Source organism: Mus pahari, chromosome X, assembly GCF_900095145.1.
Source record: "Mus pahari chromosome X, PAHARI_EIJ_v1.1, whole genome shotgun sequence".
Taxonomy (NCBI): Eukaryota; Metazoa; Chordata; class Mammalia; order Rodentia; family Muridae; genus Mus; species Mus pahari.
The window spans coordinates 27,842,569-27,865,267 of NC_034613.1; the positions used below are offsets into that span (position 1 = coordinate 27,842,569).

Sequence of the window (22,699 nt, forward strand, 5' to 3'; positions counted from 1 at the left end):
CCAGCATCTGCTGTCACCTGAATTTTTGATCTTAGCCATTACTATATGTGTTTTTGTTGTTGTTTGTTGTATTTTTCTTTTAGATTTGAATACTTTGTCATGTACTTGAAGTAACAGTTTTTAGAAGGACATGTGAATTAGGGTCTGGTCTTGTCAGTTGGACTGTATCACTTGTTCTCAACCTTCCTAATGCTGTGATCTTTTAATACAATTCCTCATGCTGTGGTGATCCCCAACCATAAAATTATTTTTGTTGCTACTCCACAACTATAATTTTGCTACTGTTATGAATTGTAATGTAAACATCTGTGTTTTCTGATGGTTTTAGGTGACCCTGTGAGAGGGTCATTTGACACCATCATACTTGATCCCCAAGTCAAGAAAGCTATACCAACATTTCTCAATTAATTAACAATTTCTGTGGGTATTTCACCAGACTTTGGCTTATGTGTTTGAGACTTGGACTTGAGGCTGGCCTTAAGTTCATGATCTTTCTCAGCTCTCTGAATGCTAGGGGTTACAGGTGTGTACCACCCTGGCCAGCTCTACCAGTCTTTTAAAAATATATTTCTTTGTTTTCTTTTTCTATGCTTGAAATGGATATGGATATTCCTACTTTCTTTCAGTGTATTAAGACCTACAGCACAGATTGGCATGTGGTGAACTATAAGTATGAGGATTTCTCTGGGGACTTTCGGATGTTACCATGGTAAGTTTAGAAGTTAGGGGAAATAGGAGAATTCTGTTATTATTGTCATCACCATCATTATTATGGTTATTACTTAGCTTTTTAGAAAACTCTTCTGAAACTCCTGTTATAATTTATAATAAGTCAGACCTCAAACAGTAGCATACTTGGCTCATGCAGTATTTTGAACAGTTGAGTGTGTTTTGAGTGTGCTCATTGATACTCTTCCCAGCAAGTGTGAGCTCACTTAGTTTGACACATCCATATTGACTACCGAATAATCTTTAGTTTATTCTGAAAACTATAGGGACGGTTTTCCCAGTGGTGTCGGTGAAGAACTTGGCAGCTATTTAAATCAGTTTGATACCTGCTGATATCCCTTGGATGAAATTTGGGGATAATCTCAGTGAAGTTGAAGAACTGTCATGAGAACTACTGACCCAGTAGTAATGGTCCAAGTTATCTTTCTGCTCTTTCTTAGCGGGTTAGGTTCGAACCACCCAGTCAACCTGTTTGAGCTCTCCTGTCAATCCCATTTCTCTACTGCATGACTGCTGGTCTCACAGCATCTCATCTGAGAAATATGGGGGTTGGGGGGGGAGACATTTGTGAAGCCCTCTGTAGCTTTCAAAACATTTTCCCAGGAAAGAAGCTACTAACATTAGCAGTCCAGGTTCCCAAAGCAAACAAAACAGAGAGCCAAAATGACGCAGTGTTGCCTTCTGACCCGTAAAAAGGTAAAGTTCTGCCACTGCTGACAGCCCTGGCAGAAGTTCCTTAGCAACTTCTGCTCTGCTTGACTCCTATCTGGTCTCTGTTTTATCTTTGCAGCTGGCTGCATATGTGGGAGTCCTTCTATACAAATAAGGCAGGCTCGAGGAGGTAGCTTAGTCAGGAGTTTTTGCTTAGCAGAAATCAAACAAGCAAACCGAAGAAGCTTTGCATGTTTATTCAGGAATAAGGCCTATGTTTGAAAAAGAAGAGAGTACTTTTCCATCTCTTGCCTTGCATTTTCTTGTTTTTCAGAGAATGAGGTCGACTTCAGGTTTTCTTTGTTGGTGATGCTTATAGGCTATGTTTCAGAGTCTAAATTAATTTTCTTGCACTTTCAGCAAGTCTTTGAGACCCGAAAAGATTCCTAATCATGTGTTTGAGATTGATGAAGACTGCGAGAAAGATGAGGTAAGGATGGGGCTAGCTGTATGCCTTTTTTCAGCTGAAAGGGAATTCCTTAAGGAAAGATGAGTGATGCTGGAACAAGTGGCTTTGAGTACCTGTGGCCACCTTTTTAAACAATGAATGTTTTTTAGTTAAAAAATGGTTACACTTCAATAACTCTTGAGTGCCTACTGTGTTTATACCATTGGGCATTTCATTCTACATATGGTTAATATTTTAAATATTTATGAAAAGTGATAACTTCATGTTTAATTAGGAAATGGGAACAGGTCTAGTTCTGTGTCTGCTAAGCATTGACTAAATAAATAAATAGTTAGATGACTGCTATTCTACTGATGGTTTTTATTCTATTTCAGGATTCATCTTCTTTATGTTCTCAGAAGGGTGGTGTGATAAAACAAGGTTGGTTGCATAAAGCAAATGTAAATAGCACCATCACAGTAACCATGAAGGTAGGAAGTAGTTATATTAGTCTATCATTTGAAGTATATTAACATATATAATGAATCTGGAGAAATGTTTGTTTTCTAATGAATCCTCAAAAATCTTTTGTTTTAAGTTAGAATGTAGAATAGTTGGTTTCATTATGGATTATTTAAACACATATGTCATAATACTTTGTTCTCATTTGTTCCCCTACCAAAAAGTTTTTAATTAAAGAATCTTAACAGATGCATGGAATTTTAAAGCTCCAACCTCAGAACAAATTTAGAAATGTTACCTTTTAAAGACAGATAATGAAGCTCTTAATGTCTGACAGAAGCTGCCAGATGAATGAAGGAAATAGCTTTGCAAAACCAGGCATCAGAGGTTCCTATATGGAAATGGATTTAATGAATGTATTTGGCGCTTATTAAATACTAGTGACTGTGGGGAACTATATTGACATCTAAGATGAGGAAGTCCGTTGTGTCCAGTAGCTTCATAATTATGTTAGAAACATACCACATTAAGTCCTACATAAAATAGTGCCTTAGGGTGGTCAGGCCTATTTGGAAAATGAAGCAGCTTAACTGGATAGTGAATTTATGTAAGGGACTTGTAGGAGATAAAACCAAGAACACTGAAAGGCTTTTGTTTGGGAGGCAGCGAAGAGCCATTAAAATCTAGAGGAAGCATAAATGAGCTTCTTGAAGATTCATTGCAGAGAAATTATTCCTTGATACCAAATATAACTGTTCTTTCAGATACTCACTATAAGATCATGTGGCTTCCTGAGTATGATTCACAGTTCCATTAAGTATTGAAGGTCATTCTAGCTTTCAAATAGCCTGAAAGCAGAAACCATGGATGTCTACCAAAGGAAGACTCAAATTCTATATTAATTTAATAGTTTGCCTGCTGCTTTTCCTTTAGTGGCCATATCCTGTTCTCACTTTCATTTTCCAGCCCCTAAGATAATGAATCCAAGTTGTAGGATGTTTCCTATGTATCTGTTATATCAAAGCATGGGATTTTTACACATGTGAGATAATAAGAGAATTGTTTCAAATCCATTCACTCGGGTATCAATGTATTCTAAGCATCATACCAAGTTTATTTTACATCTCATATTTATATTCTGCATTTAATCTGAATAGCAGTCCCATGAAGTGAGCACTGTTATTATTATTCCTAATTTCCAGATATGGTAAAATAGGCATAGAGAAATCTGATGGCTAAACAGAGTTCCAAGGCTGGGGGATATGGCTTAGAGAATAAGATGCTTGCTATGCAAGCATGGAGACCTCAGTTTAGATCCCTAATAGCCACATAAAGAAAAACACTGGGTAACATTACCTTCATCTGTAGTCACAGCACTTGGTATGCTGAGACGGGTGGATTGAAGGGGCTGGCAGGCCAGCAAGGTAAATGAAAAGGGAGTTCCATCTTTACCAAGAGACCTTGTCATGGAAAATAAGGTGTAAAATGATAACTGAAGACAACGTCATCCTCTAGCTTCTGCGTGTGAATGCTCAGGTGAATACACCAGAACACACATCTTCACATGCATGTGTGTGTACACCACACATATATAAAAACTAAATAAACAGAGCTCCCAATTTTCAGGAGTAGGATTTGATCCTATGCAATCTATTCTCTTGGCCAGTATTTTGTCATCCCCAGTCGCTGAATGCCACATGTCCTGTCTTCAGAAACACACGTGTGGAGGTTATAGCTCTGTGTAGATGGACAGAAAATGGGTCTGGGTTTTTGCACTTTTTAAAAGATGCACAATGTACATATTTATAGGTTATAATGTAAGTTCCCAATACATATATAATACATAATAAATAATGAATAGATTCATGTAATTAGTACATTCATCAGCCTAAATATGTATCACCATTTCATGAATGCATGTGTATGTTCATGCATGAGTGTGCTCCTGCATGTGCTTGTGGAAGGAAGGGGGAAACATTTGAAATAATCTTTACTAGCTCTTTTGAAATAGATGATTAATGCTTGCCATCTGTACTATACTAAGCTGTAGAAATTATTCTCACCATCTGACTATATACCCTTGTGTGCTATAGATTAGACTCCATTCCTTTCCCCTAACATTCTCAAAATATTAAACTGTTTTGCCTGTACTTTAGGGTTAGCACAGAGCTAAGGAAATATGCTGTAATAGCAAACTGGATTCATAAGATATTAGTAAGAAATTAATATTTACTAAGCAGTTCAGAAAACTTTTAAATTATTTCTCAAATACCACTGAATTACCATTGGCTTTACTAACAACTTTTCAATTTCTCAAGAAGACATTATTTTAGGTTAAAAAATCTCCAGTTGCCTGTAAAACAGTTCATGGTTTATATCTTTTTTTTTCATAATTTTTAAAATACACATCGATGTGGTAGCAAGATTAATGAATCCCCAAAGATGCCCATGTCCTAATCCCTAGAACCTGTAAATGTTTGCTTACATGACAAAAGGGAATTCAAGTTGCTAATAAGCCAATAGGGAGACGATTTGGAATTACCCAGGCAGGCCCAGAATAAGTACAAAGCTCCTGATACATGGAAGATGGAGGGAGGCAGGGAAGGAGAGTCAGAGGAAAAGATGTGAACAGAAGCAGGGTCGCAGAGACATGCTATGTGGCTAATTTTGGAGATGGAGAAAGGAGTCACAAGCCCAAAGATGATGGGCATCCTCTTGAAGCAAAAAAAAGAAAGCAAGGGAGTGGAAATGGACCTTCTCCTACCTATATTTTAATCTAGTGAGACCAGTCCCACTTCTAACCTACTGAACTATGAGGTAGTAAATCTGTGTTGTTTTAAGCCACCAAGTTTGGAGTAATTTATTATAGCACTAGAAAACTAATACAGTCAGCCAAAGATTGATTGTTCCGCTTGTCTGTTATCTATCTCTGAGGTTGAAAACTCCCACACTTACAGCGACAAGGGAGGATCCATAAATTCATGGTGTAGAAGCGTAAGTCTGAGGTAACCTGGGGACCTCATGGGTGAGGTGAAGAGGCCAGCTGCTACTTTTTGCCAACTAACCATGACCTTGTCCCATTGAGCTAAGTTCTTTGCTTTGTCTCTTTTTATTTCCATCTACTTGCTATGTAGCTGAGGATGAACTTGAATTTCTGGTCCTCCTACCTCTATCTCTGTAGATAGAACCCAGGGCTTCATGCATACCAGTCATGTACTCTCCCCAATGAGTTGCACCCCCAAATAGGTTGTTTCTTCTTAAAGCCCCCAGCCTGAGGACATTGCCCTCACAACCATAGGTGTCCTGTCACAGGGTGGGAAGAAGCTCTTCTGAAGTCTTAATGAGAAGCTAAGTGCTCCCAGCTCAGGAGGGCAGCCAGCCCAGCTCTTGCAGTCAGGGCGGGCAGAGGTATAACTAAAGCCAGAGGCTCACAGAATTCGAGGTGTGCTGGGAGGAAAGCTTCTGTTTGCTTCTAGTATGTGACTCTTCCAAATAAAGACTACTAGTCAATCACAGTAAGCAAATGGAAAGATTATTCCAGTGTACTGTTAACTGAATACATTTTTCCTGTACTGGAGGCAGGTTTAGCCTGGGTGCAGCCGGAGTTTCCTGCACGCTGGGGGCCTCTTTCTGTACTGATGAGAAGCAATGGAAGGTTTAGCAACCAGCACCACAGAACTGACCTCCATGCTTTGAGAGCCCTCACTAACTCCCAGCAAGCCAGGAAACTGCTGCAGAAGGGCCTAGGTATTCATCATGACTCAGTGGCAAATAACAGCCCACAGAAGCCAAGCTTCTGTCTTTGTGTTTTATCTGAGTCTCTATGATGGGCTGTGGCCTCACAGCAGCCTGCATTGCTGGCGATTGTGCTTGAGGCTGGCGATTGTGCTTCATCTGGCAAGTTATGTACTCAAAAGTTTTCAAATTCATTTTAAAACATGCACACAAAAAATTCTGAATCTAAAAAAAAAGAAAAAAAATTACAGGTCTATAATCCCAGCACTTGTAAGATGGCTGCAGGTGGATAGATCTCAAGGCCAGACTGGAATAGAAAGGGAAATGATGTTTCATACAACCAAATCAGGAACAGCACTATGTAGAATCAGTTCTTTAGGATGTCTGAAATTATACACAATAACTTCAGCTTTTTTCTGAGACAGGGTTTCTCTATGTAGTTCTGGAACTCATACTGTAGGTCAGGCTGGCCTCAAACTCAGAGATCCACTTGTCTCTCTGTCCCAAACCCTAGGATAAAAGATCTCCTAAGACCTTTGAGCTGTCACAAATAAGAGAATCATGAATAAAGGTGTAAGAGGAAAATACAAAAAGATCAGAAGATACCCAGCATAGTTCAGTTGATTTACAAAAGGAATCAGAAGACTAGTGATTTATGTGATCATTTGAGAAAGCAACCATGCAGGCTTATGCAACATCAACAACACAGCCAATGCAAATTATGCCTGGACTACTTTCAAAAATTAAAGCTCCTGTTGTGACTGCCAGAACTCTGTCACAATGTTCAAGTTGATTGTGATGGACCCTTCAGAAAAGAAGGGCTGGCACATAGACTTTGCTGAGTTCTTAATGCTGGAATAAAAATTATATTTTCCCCAGTGTATCGTTCCCCCACACCAGCCCAGAACAGTTAAGTTTAGTCAATACCATTCACTGCAATTGTCATTATCTTCCCCCAAGTGCTTTCTGGGTAACCTCATTATCTGCCAACAAAATATCATGGAGACATACAGGCAGTGTAAGAGCTGCTAATGATGTCTCTAGCTTCACAGTGAGACACAGTCACTCTACAGAGTCACAGTGCCCAAGCATTTCCTCTCCTTAAAGAGGATGCTGGCCTCACACAGCTCTTGCAAAGGCAAAGGCAAAGGCGTTTATTGTTGTCTGGACACAGTGACTTTTTTTTTCTCTAATTTCCAGCACTTGTAAATTGCCTTGTTGTGAGCAGTCATGTTAAGACAGGACACGCTTTATTACAGTGAGCAATTTCCTCAGTTTGTGCTTTCTAGTTAGTGAGAAACCACCCCATTTCAATTCCTGGAAAAGGCCTGGAGAGATGCTGAAGATAATCATAGAGAATCCATGATCACTTAGGCAGAAACTGCAGTCCCAAGAGAAGCCTATTTGGTTGGACTATCTTTCCTAAGTAGCTGCTAGAGACATCTGCTTTATTCAGCTTGTTCCCTATCACTGAGTAAAATTAATGTGGACTAGATAGCTGCGCTATCGGGCATGACCTTCCCCTGGTATTTAGAACTATTTTTCCTAAGAAGCATAATGATATATGGAATAAGGAAAAATTTTGATCTTGAGGGTGTTTTTTTAGTTTAAAAGAGTTGCATATTCTTGGCTAAGCCTTGGGACACCCACCTTTGTGCATCTTCTTGGCTCAGTTTGATCACATTCCTTAGGCTCTCTACTCCCCATTCTCAGCAATTAAATGTTGAAGTGCCTTGCTGTGTTATCGGGGTTGCAAGTTCAACTGTCTGATGTATGACTCATTTCGGGTGCCCTTCCTTTTTTTTCCCCTACAAAAGAGAGCCATTTGTTTTACATCCAGAGTCCAGAAGTCTTTATTACTCTTTGACTGCCGAAGGATAATTCTGTTCTTGGTAGGGGGAAAACAGAAAATCAAAAGAGGATTTCATCCAAGAAAGCACATCCAATATGAAAGTAATTGCTAGGAGTTCAAGGTCACTGTGTGTATTGGAACAAAAGGGGGATAAGATCTATTACTTTGATTTGCTACTCCATTTGAATGCTCCAGTCTACTAGACTGCACCTTACAGTAAACAAAATGGATTAATACTAGTTTATCATAGGGAGGGGGTTTCTCACTAATTTGCTTTTCTGTTTAATTTCCACTCATTTGCTGACTACGGCTCAAAATCCACTTATTTGATGCTTCCTATATGCCAGACACTCTTAGGAATCATTAAATTCATCACCATATATACAAGGAATACTTTATTATACATTCTGGAAGATAGAAGTATCACATGTGACTCTTATGGCTTAGGACCTCTTGGGAGATGTGAGACACAGAATAAAAATAGTTATTTGATGGGTGCCCCAATAGCAACTCCATGAGCATGGGCACCATCAAAAATTTAAGCAAGAAAAAAAAAGTTGGGTATGCAGGCTCTTCCCTGTAGGCCAGTCTAGGCTGTAGAGTGAGATTCTGTCTCCAAGGAAGGAAGGAAGGAAGAAAGAAAGGAAGGAAGAAAGGAGGGAAGGAAGAAGGGAGAAGGAGGAAGAAACAGGAGGCAAGGACAGCAGGAAGTTGAGGAAGACCATCGTTGAAATAAGTCTGAGAAAGTAATATGTCCACAATGACAAGGGAGGATTGTAGCTGCTTCTTTCGTGGTTTGCTTCAAATTCATTTTAAAAACATCTCCAGTGCTCAGCTATGGTAGAATTATTCAGGAAAAGAGAAAAATTACTTTATTTTCAACCCAGGTTCCCATAGTGTAGAATTATGAAATCTATTAAAATGTGACTGGAGTGTAAGATGATATAGAGAGAGATGAGTGATAGGGTACCAGCCTTCTGGAAGGGGTTCTCCAGAAAGACAATGCTTTTGCAGGACATTTCATAATAACACGATTACGTAATAGCACCCCAGAGCTGCTTCTTCCTCTCTGGCTGTCACTGATGACCCCTCCCCCACTGCCTTTCCTCTGCACCTTCCACAGCTTGGCATTTGCTCTAACATTAGTGGGAAGCCATTGCAAAGTTTGAGAAACACTCTCTTTGTGGATGTCACAGGATTCTCACTCCAATTTAAGTAGTAACCACTGTGAACTTAAATATGTTCTTATTCCCTCTGTTAGGCAAGGTGGGTGGATATATATCCTGTAAAATAATTATTTATCGATATCAAGGACTAGAGACCTTTCAATGAATGCTATGATGTAGAATTATTATTTTAACATCTATCTTCTTTCTGAAATGTACAAAAGTATTTATCTGTATTTACCTGTGAACTAAATATTTACATCTTGGAAAATTTTAAGATTTTGTGCTTCTGATTTCTTCTTGTTTCTGTAGGTTTGAGTTAGGATCTTCCTTTCTTCTTTGAAAGATGGAAGGAAAAACCCTAACATAGAGCAGTGCTATAGAGATGCTTCAGTGGTTAAGAGCACTGGCTAATCTTGCAGAGGACTCAGGTTTCATTCTCACCATCCACATGGCAGCTTATAACCATCTGCAACGATGGTTGCAGGGGATCTGATGCCCTCTGTTGGCCTCCATTGGCAGTGGTCATGCAAGTGGTGCACATACATACATACAAGGAGGCAAAACACCCATACACATAAAAATGATTTAAATAATTATTTTCAAAAATAGGTACATCCTTGAATTTGGATTTTAGAGTGAGAAGAGATCATAGCCCTCTCCCAATCTGTTGTTCACTCACAAACTATTGTCTACACAAGGATGGCTTAAAAACAATCCTAATCCACATCCATGTATTCATTGCTACTTTGGTATCTGAGGCAAGAGGATCAGTTGACCCAGGAGTGAAAGGTTATCCTGAGCTACACAGAAAAACCCTAAAAAAAAAAAAAAAAAAAAAAAAAAAAAGCAAACTAAATAATTCCTTGCTGTGCAAATATTGTGCTTCTAATGTGTGGACTCACAAGTGTTTGTGTGTATTGTGGGTGTAACTTTCAGCCCAGGAAAGTTAATATGTAACTTGTTCAGTGAACTTTTTTTTTTAATGCTATAGAGCATCTCACCTGCAAGTATGTGTTTGTGTTGGCAGGGGTAGGGAGATAGCTGTCACTAGGAAAGCTAATGTGTAACTTACTCATGTTCAGTGAAATGATTGTGGAGTTTGACAAAATGTTTTTCTAAATCATCTGATGTGGTCCAACCATGTTACAAGCCAGGAGACTTTAAGAAAGACATTGTCACGGGAGGCCCTGAATGATGGGCAAGATCCAAAGACTTTGACAGATCTGTGTTCCAACTGCTCTTTTAGGCACATGCTCTCTCTGATTTGTGAGCTACCTCCAGCATTACTGTGAGGGGTAATTGCTAAGTTACAGGGAGTTATTTCCTACAATTTCATATCCTGTTGCTAATCTTGGAAGGTGGTGGCTGCTGCAGAATGTCTTTGCTGGGTGAGACAGCTGTGTGTGAAAGCGTTTGTGCAGACTGTAATTTGACTCTAGACTACACATAGTTTGCTCTTTGTTCTTCCTTCTCTGGCCTCTCTATGATTGACTGTGGGCCCTGCAAGCAGATTTGGCCAGCTGCATCACTAAATCTATATACCTTGAGTTTTACATTTGGTAACATTTAAATTTTAATTAGGTTGCAAGTTTTTTTTATATTCTGATTTTTTTGTCATGAGATCAATGTCATAACTTTTTAAAAAGTCATATTTACACCAAATCTCACTGCTCGGTAAATTATTCACTAAAAACAAGCTCGGTATATAACGGTATATAATTTTAGAGTTTTCTGGTTCCATGATTTTATTAAGAAATGTGAACCATTGTCATGAAAAATCCTTAAATGGAAAGAATATCATCACCAGTTTTGTTGTTTGTTTTTGAGACAGGATGTCATATTGCCCAGACTGGCTTTGAACTTGCTGTGTAGCCAAGAAAGTCCTTAAACTCCTGATCCTTCTGCTTCCTGACGGTTTATGTGCATGTGCCAATCTGCGCAGCTATAGTAGCCATTTTTGTTTAGTTTAACATTTTTCATATTATATGTATATGTATATGTAATATATGTATAGATACATATATGTAAATATATAATGTTACATGTAAAATGGTATAATCATTACTTGTTAAATATGCACTCATATATAATGAAATACTTGAGTACCTCCCATCTAAAAAATCCCATATTCACTGAATTCAGATTTTTGGATTAAGGATGTATTCTTTTAAAATGCTTCACTGGCCCCAAGCACTTTAGTTAAAGGGTATTCAACTTGTATATAAGTGTATGAAAACCATAAATGCACATACAAGCATATTTTCTGTATTTCTCAGTCTCAATAAAGTAACATTTACTTGAAGCACTAAAAAACAAGCTGGTGTTTTCTGCTTGGTCTCCCTTCTGTTGATACAATATATTCCATATGGCTACTACCTGAAATAGAAGCTGCCACATTTATCCGTATAACTTGGTAAGGGGCTCTTAATACTGGTTTATTTATGTATTCATTCACAAGTAGATGGCACTTAAGTCCAAAATGTCTTAAAGTATTATTATTATCCTACTGCTTTTTATTTCTAAAATGAAACAGCCCATAACAAATCTGTATAATTTTACTGGTTCATGCTATAGAGAAATAGTTTGTGTTTCGAAATTCTTTGCCAAAAGCTTAAGTAGTTGGCAGGAATGGTCCAGCCAAATGATGTTCTTTTCATAATTAAAGTCCTTTAAATACCAGATCACAGATCACAGTGGATCATCTGCAAATGGCAAGATTAAATCTTAAGGCCAGCTTTTATGAGTAAGACATTACACATAGGCATGTATTTCCTCTGAGATTACTTGGAGTCTGTTTTTTTTTCCTATCTCTGTTACCATTCTCATTCTGCAGTGGTTTTAGACACACTATCCTGGGAAATTATGACTGGAGTAAGTTTTCCTTTCACTATGATAAATACTTGACACAGCCTGTTGTTTCTGACCTATTTTTAAAAAAAACACATACAAATCTCAAAGTGTTCCTAAATACCCTTTGCTCACTCCTTTCATTGTGCTCTATGGGAGTGTTTTGAGGGAGAAAGAAAGGGACAGCATGAAGGAATTCAGGCAGTCTTTCTCTTTTACCTCATCCCTGTGGGCTTTGCTTTGAGTTGTAGCAAAAGACTACTCCCATCTCTGGTTTCATGGCACAGTCCCCTTGGGCCTATTGATCCAGACTTCAGCATTGCAGGCATCCAACAACTTGTCTGACAGCTCGTGGTTCTCTCTGCTTCCCTGGGAGGAAGCTGTATGTAGGGTTTTGGAGAGCAAGAGCCCTGATCCACTATACATGTCATATGATGTAAAGGTAATGTAAATGCATATGCCTTTTTATCCTTGGATTGATGGAGATAAAACAAAGTTGGAAAGGACCCAATTGTAGCTTGCGATTAGATGAAAAGAGATGATGGCTGAAGAGGCCGGTGATTCATATGTAAAAGTACTTCATACATATTAAGGTGTTAAATACTCACCATTTCTTTTTTTTTTTAAATATGGAACGCTTCACGAATTTGCGTGTCATCCTTGCGCAGGGGCCATGCTAATCTTCTCTGTATCGTTCCAATTTTAGTATATGTGCTGCCGAAGCGAGCACTCACCATTTCTTATGTTTCATTATCTGAGGGTAAATTACATACTACCTTTAAAGAAACAAGGAAAAAAAATCAAAATTAAACTTATCTATCGATATCTCTCTCTCTCTCTCTGTGTGTGTGTGTGTGTGTGTGTGTGTGTGTGTGTGTGTGTGTGTGCATGCGTGCGCTTCAGTGTAGTATGAGTACAGGCTTGCAACAGCATATGTGTAGAGGTCAGAGGACTATGTACAACAGTTTGTTCTCTCCTTCCACCGCTTGAGTCCTGGGTATCAAAATCTGTTCAACAAGCTTGGTGTCAAGTCCCTTAACCTGAGTCTTCTCACCTGCTCAGAAACCTGATTCTTAAACATTTCTGGAGATTGTCTGACTGTTGTTCAGATATGGTAGCTGGCAAAACATTTAAAATTTTTAGTTCAAATAAACATTCCTACTGTTATGAGTTTATGTTACAAGTGGGTCTTTGCTGCATTTCTCATTATAGGTGTTCAAGAGACGGTATTTTTATTTGACTCAACTTCCTGATGGTTCATATATTCTCAATTCTTATAAAGATGAGAAAAATTCCAAAGAGTCTAAAGGTTGCATCTACTTGGATGCCTGCATTGATGTTGTTCAGGTAAGGCTATTGCAGTAATCATTCTTTTTCTTTCTCCAAGCAGGTTCTTGATGAATGATTAAAAACCTAAGCATCCTTTCCTTCTTGGTTGATGCCCAAACACCTATATTAGAAATTTCCAAATCTTCTCATTACACCACCTTCATTCAGTGCCAGTATTTAAAGGTCTATCAAACCCATTTGAGTCTCAATCCAAAGTACTTCTTGATACATATTAACTTTTAATTCTTAGCTTTTTCTGTGGGTATCCCTTGTATTGCCTGTCCTAGAGTCCTGCCTTCTTTTTTGTTTTGAGATTTCTATTATTATCATTATTTTTATTATGAGTACTTGTGTATGTGGGTATGTGCACATGAGTGCAGGTACCTGTGGAAGCGAGGAGAGGGCATTGGATTCCCCTGAAGCTGGAGTTACAGGCACTTATACCCGACTTAAGGTAGGTACTGAGAACTGGACTCAGGCCCTATGTATGAACAGTAGCTACTACTAAACACTGAGCCATCTCTCTACCCCTAAGTCTTGCCTTCCTACTTCCCAATTTGGAGTTTTATGTGAGTCCATCTTCCTTCCAGAGACATAGAGTGGATCATTCAACTGTATTTTCAAAATCTTTGGTTCTTGATTTCCTGTCCCACGGAGGAAGATTTAAAGCTCATACCATGGAATTCAAGGCCCATGGGGATTTTCCCTTAGCCTATAGTCTAATTTCATCCCTTTTCATTCCTATATAGATCCATGTTCTGGCCACAACACACAGTGTATTCCATAGAGTTAAGGCATGTGTGTGGCTTCCTTATTTATTATTTATTTTTGTGATGCTTAGAATTGAATTTAGCTTTGTGCATGCTAGGCAATATTTGTAGCCAATGTTTTATGTTGACACAAAACCTTGCTAAATTGCCCTTATCTTTTAAAATTTGGTTTAAATTCCATTTCAACCTTAAAGTGCTTTCTGTTTCCTTCCTCACTCTCATATCCAGAGGTCGAATCCAGTTCTATGTCCCCTGGGCTATCATTTGGCTCTTACCTTTATCAAAAATCGTACTTTAAATTGTGTTTTGTTCTCTTTTAGAGTTGTGTGGCAAAACCCCTGTCTTACTCATTCCTGTATCTCCTACAATAATTAATAAGACTGTGCACACCCTAGGGAGTTAGCAAATGTTTATTGATTTGGATTTCTGGAGCTATAGACAAAGGTCAGGTGGGAAAGAGATGTGCAGAGGAAGTATTTGAATGTAAGTCAATTGACAGCGGGAAGGAGCCTTGAGCTGCCAAAGAGGGAGTGCTGATTAGTTCAATAACTTTAGTTTATATGAATCCTTATTTTCAAAACTGTAGTATTAGATTAATGATGTCCATGTACTCTATCCAATACGGTTCCATGAGGTGCAAATGCAAAGAAATTCAACCTGTGAGCATTTGTGTAAATTCAACATGTTTTTACCAAGTTTTGTTTAGTGTGCACGGTGCCGAGGCTGGAACCTCAGGTCTTAAGTCCACTTAGCAAGTGCTCTCCCTCTGAGCATCAGCCCCACCCCAAAGGTGCTTTTTTTAAAATACAAAATAATCACACCTTTGAATTTTACTCGAGAGAAAAAAGGCACACATGATTTCTAGATTTTCGCAATCAGCCCTGATCTAGTGCCCTTTCTTTGTATTGTTCCCACAGACATCCATTTATGATTCCCTCTTCCTAGTATTTTCCAATGCATAAACCTTTACAACTTGCTACGCCAGTTTAATTTCATCCTTTCCTATGTTCTGAAGCCAGAAAAGGAGGACCTTCATTGGTTTCTTCTTGAATAATGACCATGCAGTAGAGAATTATTGATTCATGGGCCAATGAGTCTTGACATGATTGCGGAGGCTCTGGAGGGGATACTATGCCACTTCATTTGTCATGGCAGAGAAGTGATAAAAGAAAAAAAAAAGTGTTATTAGGTTTGAAGACAGGATGGGCTTTTCCTCTTCTATTCTAATATGCAGTGTGGGCCACTTCACATATTTTAATTAGACTCACAGTTTAATGTGAAACGCGTATGCCCTTCTTTTACCCTAGTGATGTATTTGATATCTGTAATAATGAGAAAATATAAAGGAAGCATTTTATTTGTTTCAGGTCACATTTTCACTTGCTTCTATCACCGAGTTTTGAAAGTCTATAAATAAAGCAAGAAAAAAATTTTGAGTGAAGATAGCAAAATGCATTCTTGTTTGAATGGTGGTGGTTTGGTTTTCTAAATGTAAAGTATCCTAAAGACCTTAAATGATTGACGCCAACTTCACCCTTACTCCATTCTGTTCCAAACTGGGAGGAGCATCAAAGATAGGTTTAATGTGGTCTGGGAGTGTGTATACCTTATTGAAAGAAGCAATGATTTTGTGAAAGTATTGGTGTACATATAGGCTGAGCTGAGGTAAAAGTAACGTACAAATGAATGCATTTAATATTAAAAAGGGCAGCTGATCAAATTGACCAAGTGCTTTCCTTTCTCCCCTTCTCTAGTGCCCCAAAATGCGCCGTCATGCTTTTGAACTCAAGATGTTAGATAAGTATAGCCATTATCTGGCAGCTGAAACTGAGCAGGAAATGGAGGAATGGTTGATAACGTTGAAAAAGATTATTCAGATCAATACTGACAGTTTAGTGCAAGAGAAAAAAGACACAGTCGAGGCAATACAAGGTAAGGATTTTGAAATGATTTGCTCTTGAGGTAAAGCCCTCACTTCTAATCCATAGACACATCCTTTGTGTTAGATGAAGATAGAACCTTAATATCGCAGGCTAACCTGCTTCTTTATGAAGAGTGGCTTCAGAAGAGCCTTTTCAAAGAGTTGGTACTGCAAGGGACCTGACACTTAAAACACACTCATAAGAAATTTGCAGCAGATTTTCAAAAGTCCATTCGAGCTTCCCCTGTGCTTTCATAATCCCAATTCTTTGCCATAAATCTAGTAGGAAAGGATGGAGTGGGAGCAAGGAGAGTCCTCTTAGGTAATTAGTAACGGTCTGTATGGCTTGGAACATCTGCTTTTAATGAATTTGCAGAGGAGGAAACTAGCAGCCAAGGAAAAGCCGAGAACATCATGGCCAGTTTGGAAAGGAGCATGCATCCGGAACTGATGAAGGTATATCTTTCTTATGGCAGCTTGCCTTCCACTGACATAAGGCAGGGCAAGCTAGTAAGGTTTTAGTGCTGGATTTCATTTGGAAATGTCACTTTCAAGTTCAAAACCCCACCAAATTTGTTAAACAGGTAGAGAGAAAAGATGCAGTCTAAATAGAGAGTGTCCACTCACAGTGTGGAAAATCTTTTTTCTCTTTCTCTCTCTCTTTCTTTCTTTCTTTCTTTTTATAGACACAAGAGAAAAGAAGAAAAAAGCATTCTAAGCTTTTGTAACACCTATTTTGTCTATTTTTATTCAGTTTGATTTGATATATAATTAAATAAATATTCATCTTTCAATGGGCTAATGATGCAGTTCATGCAAATGATATTCAGCCCAAAGACACATGCTAATTTCTTTTGTAAATTATGCAAATAATTTATTCAGATAAAGACTTCGGTGAACAGCTATTGTTTGTATTATTTTACCCTTCTTTGTGGAGTTTGAAATGAACAAATTTTGAAAGTAGACAGTTATTACCATGTGTATCTTGCTCTCTGTTCTATGTTATAATTTGTTTGAATCTTTGCTGAGTCTACTTACATTTTTACTTTATTCATTTCCCTGGCCAGGTGATACAAACTTATTTCTGTTTTTCTCTTTTCTATTTAACCCTCTCTTAAAAATTTTTAAAACGTCTTTAAATTACTACACTGTATCTGTGACCTCATGTGCTGTCTATGATTTAGTGGATTTTAGTCGAATACTTTTTATATGTTTTAGTCATGATAGACTGTGCAGTTCATTATCTTCCCTAAGAACTGTATCTGTATGGAAATGTCAGATACAGTATTGGTCTCTTTTATTTCTTGTTTGCATCCAAAATCTTTGACTTCCATGTTCACACTGAGTACTAAATGTAGAATATTTTAGGTCTTATGGAAATATAGAAAGATCAGATCTGTTTCTTATTATGACTCTCAGTGATGTGATACAGTGGCGAGGAAGCTGTATAAACGACATGGTTAACTGGTATTTAGCATTGTGTTGAAGGAAATGTAGCAACATTATGGATTTTTTTACATTTTAGTATGGCAGAGAAACAGAACAGCTGAACAAACTCAGTAGAGGAGACGGAAGACAGAATCTCTTTTCTTTCGACTCAGAGGTTCAGGTATTGATCTATTTCTAATTCAAACTTGATTGAAATGTTGAAATCACTGAGTTTTGATCACCAGCGGGGAAAACAGATTGTTTTAGATTTGTCTTATTCACTTTGAACGTGTATGTTGACTGATTCTTCATTTAATAAGACTGTTAATAGCATGGGGCTGAATATATATATATATATATATATATATATATATATCTTTTTATATATCTTTTCCTCAGTTCTTTCAACTTGCTGCTCACCATGGATAAATTAAATAATGCCTAGCAATAATTTCAGTATTCTCTGGATCCATTAAGTACACCTGTGATCTAGTGGTAATGAATATCCACAATATAAAGAGTGCTGGATTTAATGAACTAAGGATTTTCTCCATTTGATATTGGTATCAAGAACAGGAAGAGTGTGTAGTGTATGACTCTTAGAGTTTCCCTCATAAAGAATATTTCACAAAATTACTTGGAGGAGTGAATTCTTTGTTTTCTTTCCCCCTTTTCTATATGAAACCTCGTTGAACAGTTTATTATTGTTGGTGTTGTTAGTGTGTGTGTGTGTGTGTGTGTGTGTGTGTGTGTGTGTGTGTTATTTGTATCCCATGGCACACATGTGGAGGTGGATTTTGTCCACTCCTTTACCCCTTAATGTGCACTGGGGATTGAATTTAGAATTTCTAGCTTGCATCCGGGCGTGGTGGCACATGCCTTTAATCCCAGCACTTGGGAGGCAGAGGCAGGCGGATTTCTGAGTTCGAGGCCAGCCTGGTCTACAGAGTGAGTTCCAGGACAGCCAGGACTACCCAGAGAAACCCTGTCTCGAAAAAAAAAAAAAAAAAAAAAAAAGAATTTCTAGCTTATATGGCAGTGCCTTTAGCTGCTGAGTCATCTTGATTTTGGTTTAAATTAAAGAATTATTATATGGGCACAGCAGGATTTAGCTCAGTGAAAACATGAAGAAAATATAAAATAATTTGAGAAAAAAACTGATTTCATTATTTCTTTTATGCTTCATAGAGTTCTGTAATTGAGTTTTAAATTTGGCTTGATATTGACATAGTGTGTATGTATAATGTATACTTTGATGAAATTCCCATGTAAAATTGATATCATGTGTGGTTCCTGCATGTGTATGTGGGGAGGGTATGTACACACCTTTCTGTGTACCTGTGAAGGCCAGAATGTAACTTGAAACATTGTTTCCTATCACTCTCCTTATACTTTAAAATGGATCTCTCACTGAACCTGGAGCTCACTGTTTTAGCTAGACTTGTCAGCAAGCCCCTGAGATCCACCTGTCTCTTGTCATGTTCTTCTCCAGATCTGGGCTTGCAGGTGTACAGTGTTATGCCAGGATTTCCCGTGGATATGGAAGGCTCCCAATGAGGTCCCCATACTTGCACAGTAGGCACTTCAGCCAGTGACCTTAATGCGAGCGAATTATTTTTTAAAAACCAACTTCTATTTTGCCCATAGAAATTTTATATATTGTTTTAATGTCAATTATGTGATACATACATATGCATATATAGATGTGGATGAGATGGTCTAGTTAGTAAAAATGCCTGATGACTTAAATTCCTAAAACCCCCTTTAAAGGCGGAAGGAAATAATTCTAGAAAATTGTCATCTGACCCTTGTGCATGTGCTATTGTATACATACCAACACACACACACACCGACCGCACACATACTAAGTAAGTAAATGTAATAAAACATAGAACAGTGCGTTTCAGAGATGGCAGCTCTGGGATACTCACTCAGAAAACTACTTGTTGCAAGCATGACTGAGCCTTTGATTGCCCTCAGTGACTGGGCTGTAATTGGACATGTCAGGCTCTTTGACTGGACAAAGGAGGCAATTGATGGTGGGTGAAACTAAATCTAGTATTTTTAAAAACTTATGGTGTAGTGTTTTTGTGGTCATGAAACTGAATGGATTTTGTGTTTATCAGTGAGCTCCAGTGAGAGAAAAGCCACAAATGTGATGAATCTTTAAGCACCATCTTTAAGAATTTAGTGTTGACTGTAGAAGGTCGTCTCACCACCGAGTAATATTGTGTTAAGGAAAAAGGTGAAATGCAATCCCCTAATTTCAACTTCCTTTTCTGGTCACATTTCAATGTAGAGAGAGAGAAGATTTTTGCCTGTGACCTTAAGGGAATAAAGAAATGCTATTTTGACTGAAGGGATATGGATCAAACTTTAAACTGTGGGGAAGGCCTTATAGCTCAACGTTTATACTTAGGGCCCATAGAAAGAAAAGGATTTGGGGGATGAGGTGCTTTGGGCCATTTACTCTTCACATTCCAATATCCACATTCTGAAGACAGAAAATAGAGCAGATAAATGGGCAGGAATTAGAATTGCTCTCCATGGCAATGCCTCTGCTGGCCCCATAGATTAAGTGTTTAAAAGGGCTCTGCCTAGTCCTACACTTGCATTAGTTTTGTAGATAGAGCCAGAATGAGAAAACCATACATTCAGATACAAATTTTACACATTAGGCTCTTTACGTAGGGCTTTTATTATAGACACAGGTCAAAACAGCTATAATTATTTAGATTCTTCAGGTATAATACTTGTTTTGATGAAGTAACTGAGGAAAAATTCTTACAGTTCTTGGTTTGACCGTTCCTTCTTGGGAACAGTCTTTGATCAAATTCATTTCGAGTCATTTCTCCCCTACCATGCTATGGCCTTAATGAAAATGTAAGTTGTTGCATAATCTACACTTGGCTTTCTGTTTGCAGCTAGAATGGACAAAGGTACTTAGAATGTGTGAGCCTTGGGAACTGGAGAGTTCGCTAAAGTTTTCTCTGAGGAAACACAGATGCCTACCTTATACTCAGAACTGATTCCCAGTATCTTCTGTTTAAAAAATTGTATTTATCTTGAAATACAAGTACTTTAAAAAAAACTGTATCCTTTGTGGTGATTAGGGCACATTCCTCAGTTCTGTTATAAGTTTATCTATCTTCTAGACAGAAACCTCTCTCTCCCTCTCCTCCTTCTCCCTCTCCCCCTCCCCCTTTCCCTCTTCTTCTCCCCCTCCCCCTTTCCCTGTCTCCCTCTTCCTCTCCCCTCCCCCTCTCCCTGTTTCCCTCTTCCTCTCCCCCTCCCCCTCTCCCTGTCTTCCCCCCCTTCCATCATTTAAATGTAGGTGGTTACCCTGGGTTCCAGCCTTGGCTGCCTCTCTAGATGCCAATGACTTTCCAATCCTTATCAACAACCTAGACCTCTCAGCTTTCCAGCCGTGTAATTACCTCAAACTCCAAACATCCCTAATGAATTGCTCATTTCTACTCACCTTTCCCCCCAAATCTATCACTCATTTGTATGACACAATGAAGTTTTTTACTTCCGTGTCTCTGTGATCTCCTGGGTCTGACACCGCTTTGTTGTTCTTGTTGCCTTTCAAACCTTTTCTTGTTAGTCTGACCTCCTAAAGAGTTTGTAAAGGAAACAAATCCTACTGGCTTTGAGGATATATTTTATGAATAAGAAGAAGAGGAGGAGGCAGTAGCAGGAGGAGCAGGAGGAGCAGGAGAAGAAGAACCAATTAAATAACACTAAACAATAATGTTAGATAAATCTAAGAGCGGACATATAGACTGTCAGGATGATGTATGCAGTTTTTTTGTTTGTTTGTTTGTTTGTTTGTTTACAGGGAGTTGGAGAAACATTTTTCTTCAGAAGTGCAAATTGATCAGAGAGACTTGAATGAAAGAAAAGAGAGAGCAAGCCAGACAATTCTCTGGGGGTAGGGTTCCTGAAAGAGTAAGCAAGCACAAAGACCCTGTGGTGAGAGAGGTGTTAGATGTACTAGAAAAATAACCAAGGATTGACCTGTGATTTGGAGCAGTAAAATGATGGGGAAAGGCAACATGAGTAAAGGACAGGGTCACAAACATGGGAAATGAGAGTCAGGAGTCATGCTGTGTAGGGTAGGGCTTTGTATGCCCAGATGTGGATTTCTGATGTGTTCATTGCCTTAGGTCAGGTTCTCACCATCTCTTTCCAAGAGTTCTCTGTCAGCTCTCAAAAGTCGCTATAGCACGCCTTTAATCCCAGCACCCGGGAGGCAGAGGCAGGTGGATTTCTGAGTTCGAGGCCAGCCTGGTCTACAGAGTGAGTTACAGGACAGCCAGGGCTACACAGAGAAACCCTGTCTCGAAAAACCAAAAAAAAAAAAAAATCTTGTTGAATGAAGGCATTAAAGGGGGTTCAAATGGACAGAGCTGTTGGGTTCTGCTGCCAATTCTAATATGCTGATCTGAATCTGTATCTATCAGTGTTATTATGAATACTATCTTCTTAAACAGCTCATACTATCTGTTTTGTTTTGTTTTGTTTTGTTTTTTGCAGAGGTTAGACTTTTCAGGAATTGAGCCTGATGTAAAGCCATTTGAAGAAAAGTGCAACAAGCGTTTCATGGTAAATTGCCATGATTTAACTTTCAATATCTTAGGTCACATTGGAGACAATGCAAAAGGACCACCCACAAATGTACGTATGATCCTTTCTTCTACTGTGCTGGACCCAGAGTATTAAAGGAATACCTTTCTTTTTTTATAAGTAAGGACTAATTGGCAGGATGAAAATTCTAGTGTTAGATATTATGATAAATTTGATATGAAAATTTTCATCTCTTTCTTTTGGCCAAAATACAAATGTTTTCTCATCTTGAGAGGATTCCTAGCCGGGTGGTGGTGGCGCACGCCTTTAATCCCAGCACTTGGGAGGCAGAGGCAGGCGGATTTCTGAGTTCGAGGCCAGCCTGGTCTACAAAAGTGAGTTCCAGGACAGCCAGGGCTACACAGAGAAACCCTGTCTTGAAAATAACAATGAGAGAGAGAGAGAGAGAGAGAGAGAGAGAGAGAGAGAGAGAGAGAGAGAGAGAGAGAGAGAGAGAGAGAGAGAGAGAGAGAGAGAGAGAGAGAGAGAGAGAGAGAGAGAGGATTCCTTCAAATCTTACCCACGTAGAGTAGCAGACAGAGAATGTGCTCTCTTTTAAGGACTGGAATGGCCCTAGAAGCTGGAAAAAAATCTGCCTTCACAATGGATTTGACTAAGGAATAAGATTTCTTTTAGAAAATTGGTTCATAGAAATTAATTAGTTTCCCCAAGCCTTAGTGAGACATAGTTGCCTTCCAGTCTGCTAGGCTCACTCATTATCCTATAGAA

General features: G+C 38.6%; 1 protein-coding gene and 1 non-coding gene across 2 annotated transcripts in view; one reads left to right on the forward strand and one right to left on the reverse strand.

The window, feature by feature from the left end:
- The window catches only part of Dock11 (dedicator of cytokinesis 11), a 189,016-nt gene that overhangs the window by 52,799 nt on the left and 113,518 nt on the right, over positions 1 to 22,699 (forward strand). Inside the window, exons 4-11 of the mRNA XM_021188185.2 lie at positions 627 to 709; positions 1,801 to 1,870; positions 2,224 to 2,319; positions 13,106 to 13,240; positions 15,747 to 15,924; positions 16,290 to 16,369; positions 17,439 to 17,522; positions 21,881 to 22,021. Coding sequence (XP_021043844.1) covers positions 627 to 709; positions 1,801 to 1,870; positions 2,224 to 2,319; positions 13,106 to 13,240; positions 15,747 to 15,924; positions 16,290 to 16,369; positions 17,439 to 17,522; positions 21,881 to 22,021 — 867 coding nt within the window. The remainder of the gene's footprint in view (positions 1 to 626; positions 710 to 1,800; positions 1,871 to 2,223; positions 2,320 to 13,105; positions 13,241 to 15,746; positions 15,925 to 16,289; positions 16,370 to 17,438; positions 17,523 to 21,880; positions 22,022 to 22,699) is intronic.
- LOC115063262 lies at positions 12,517 to 12,623 on the reverse strand. The gene has a single exon (XR_003843128.1). It is a non-coding gene; the product is annotated as a U6 spliceosomal RNA (small nuclear RNA).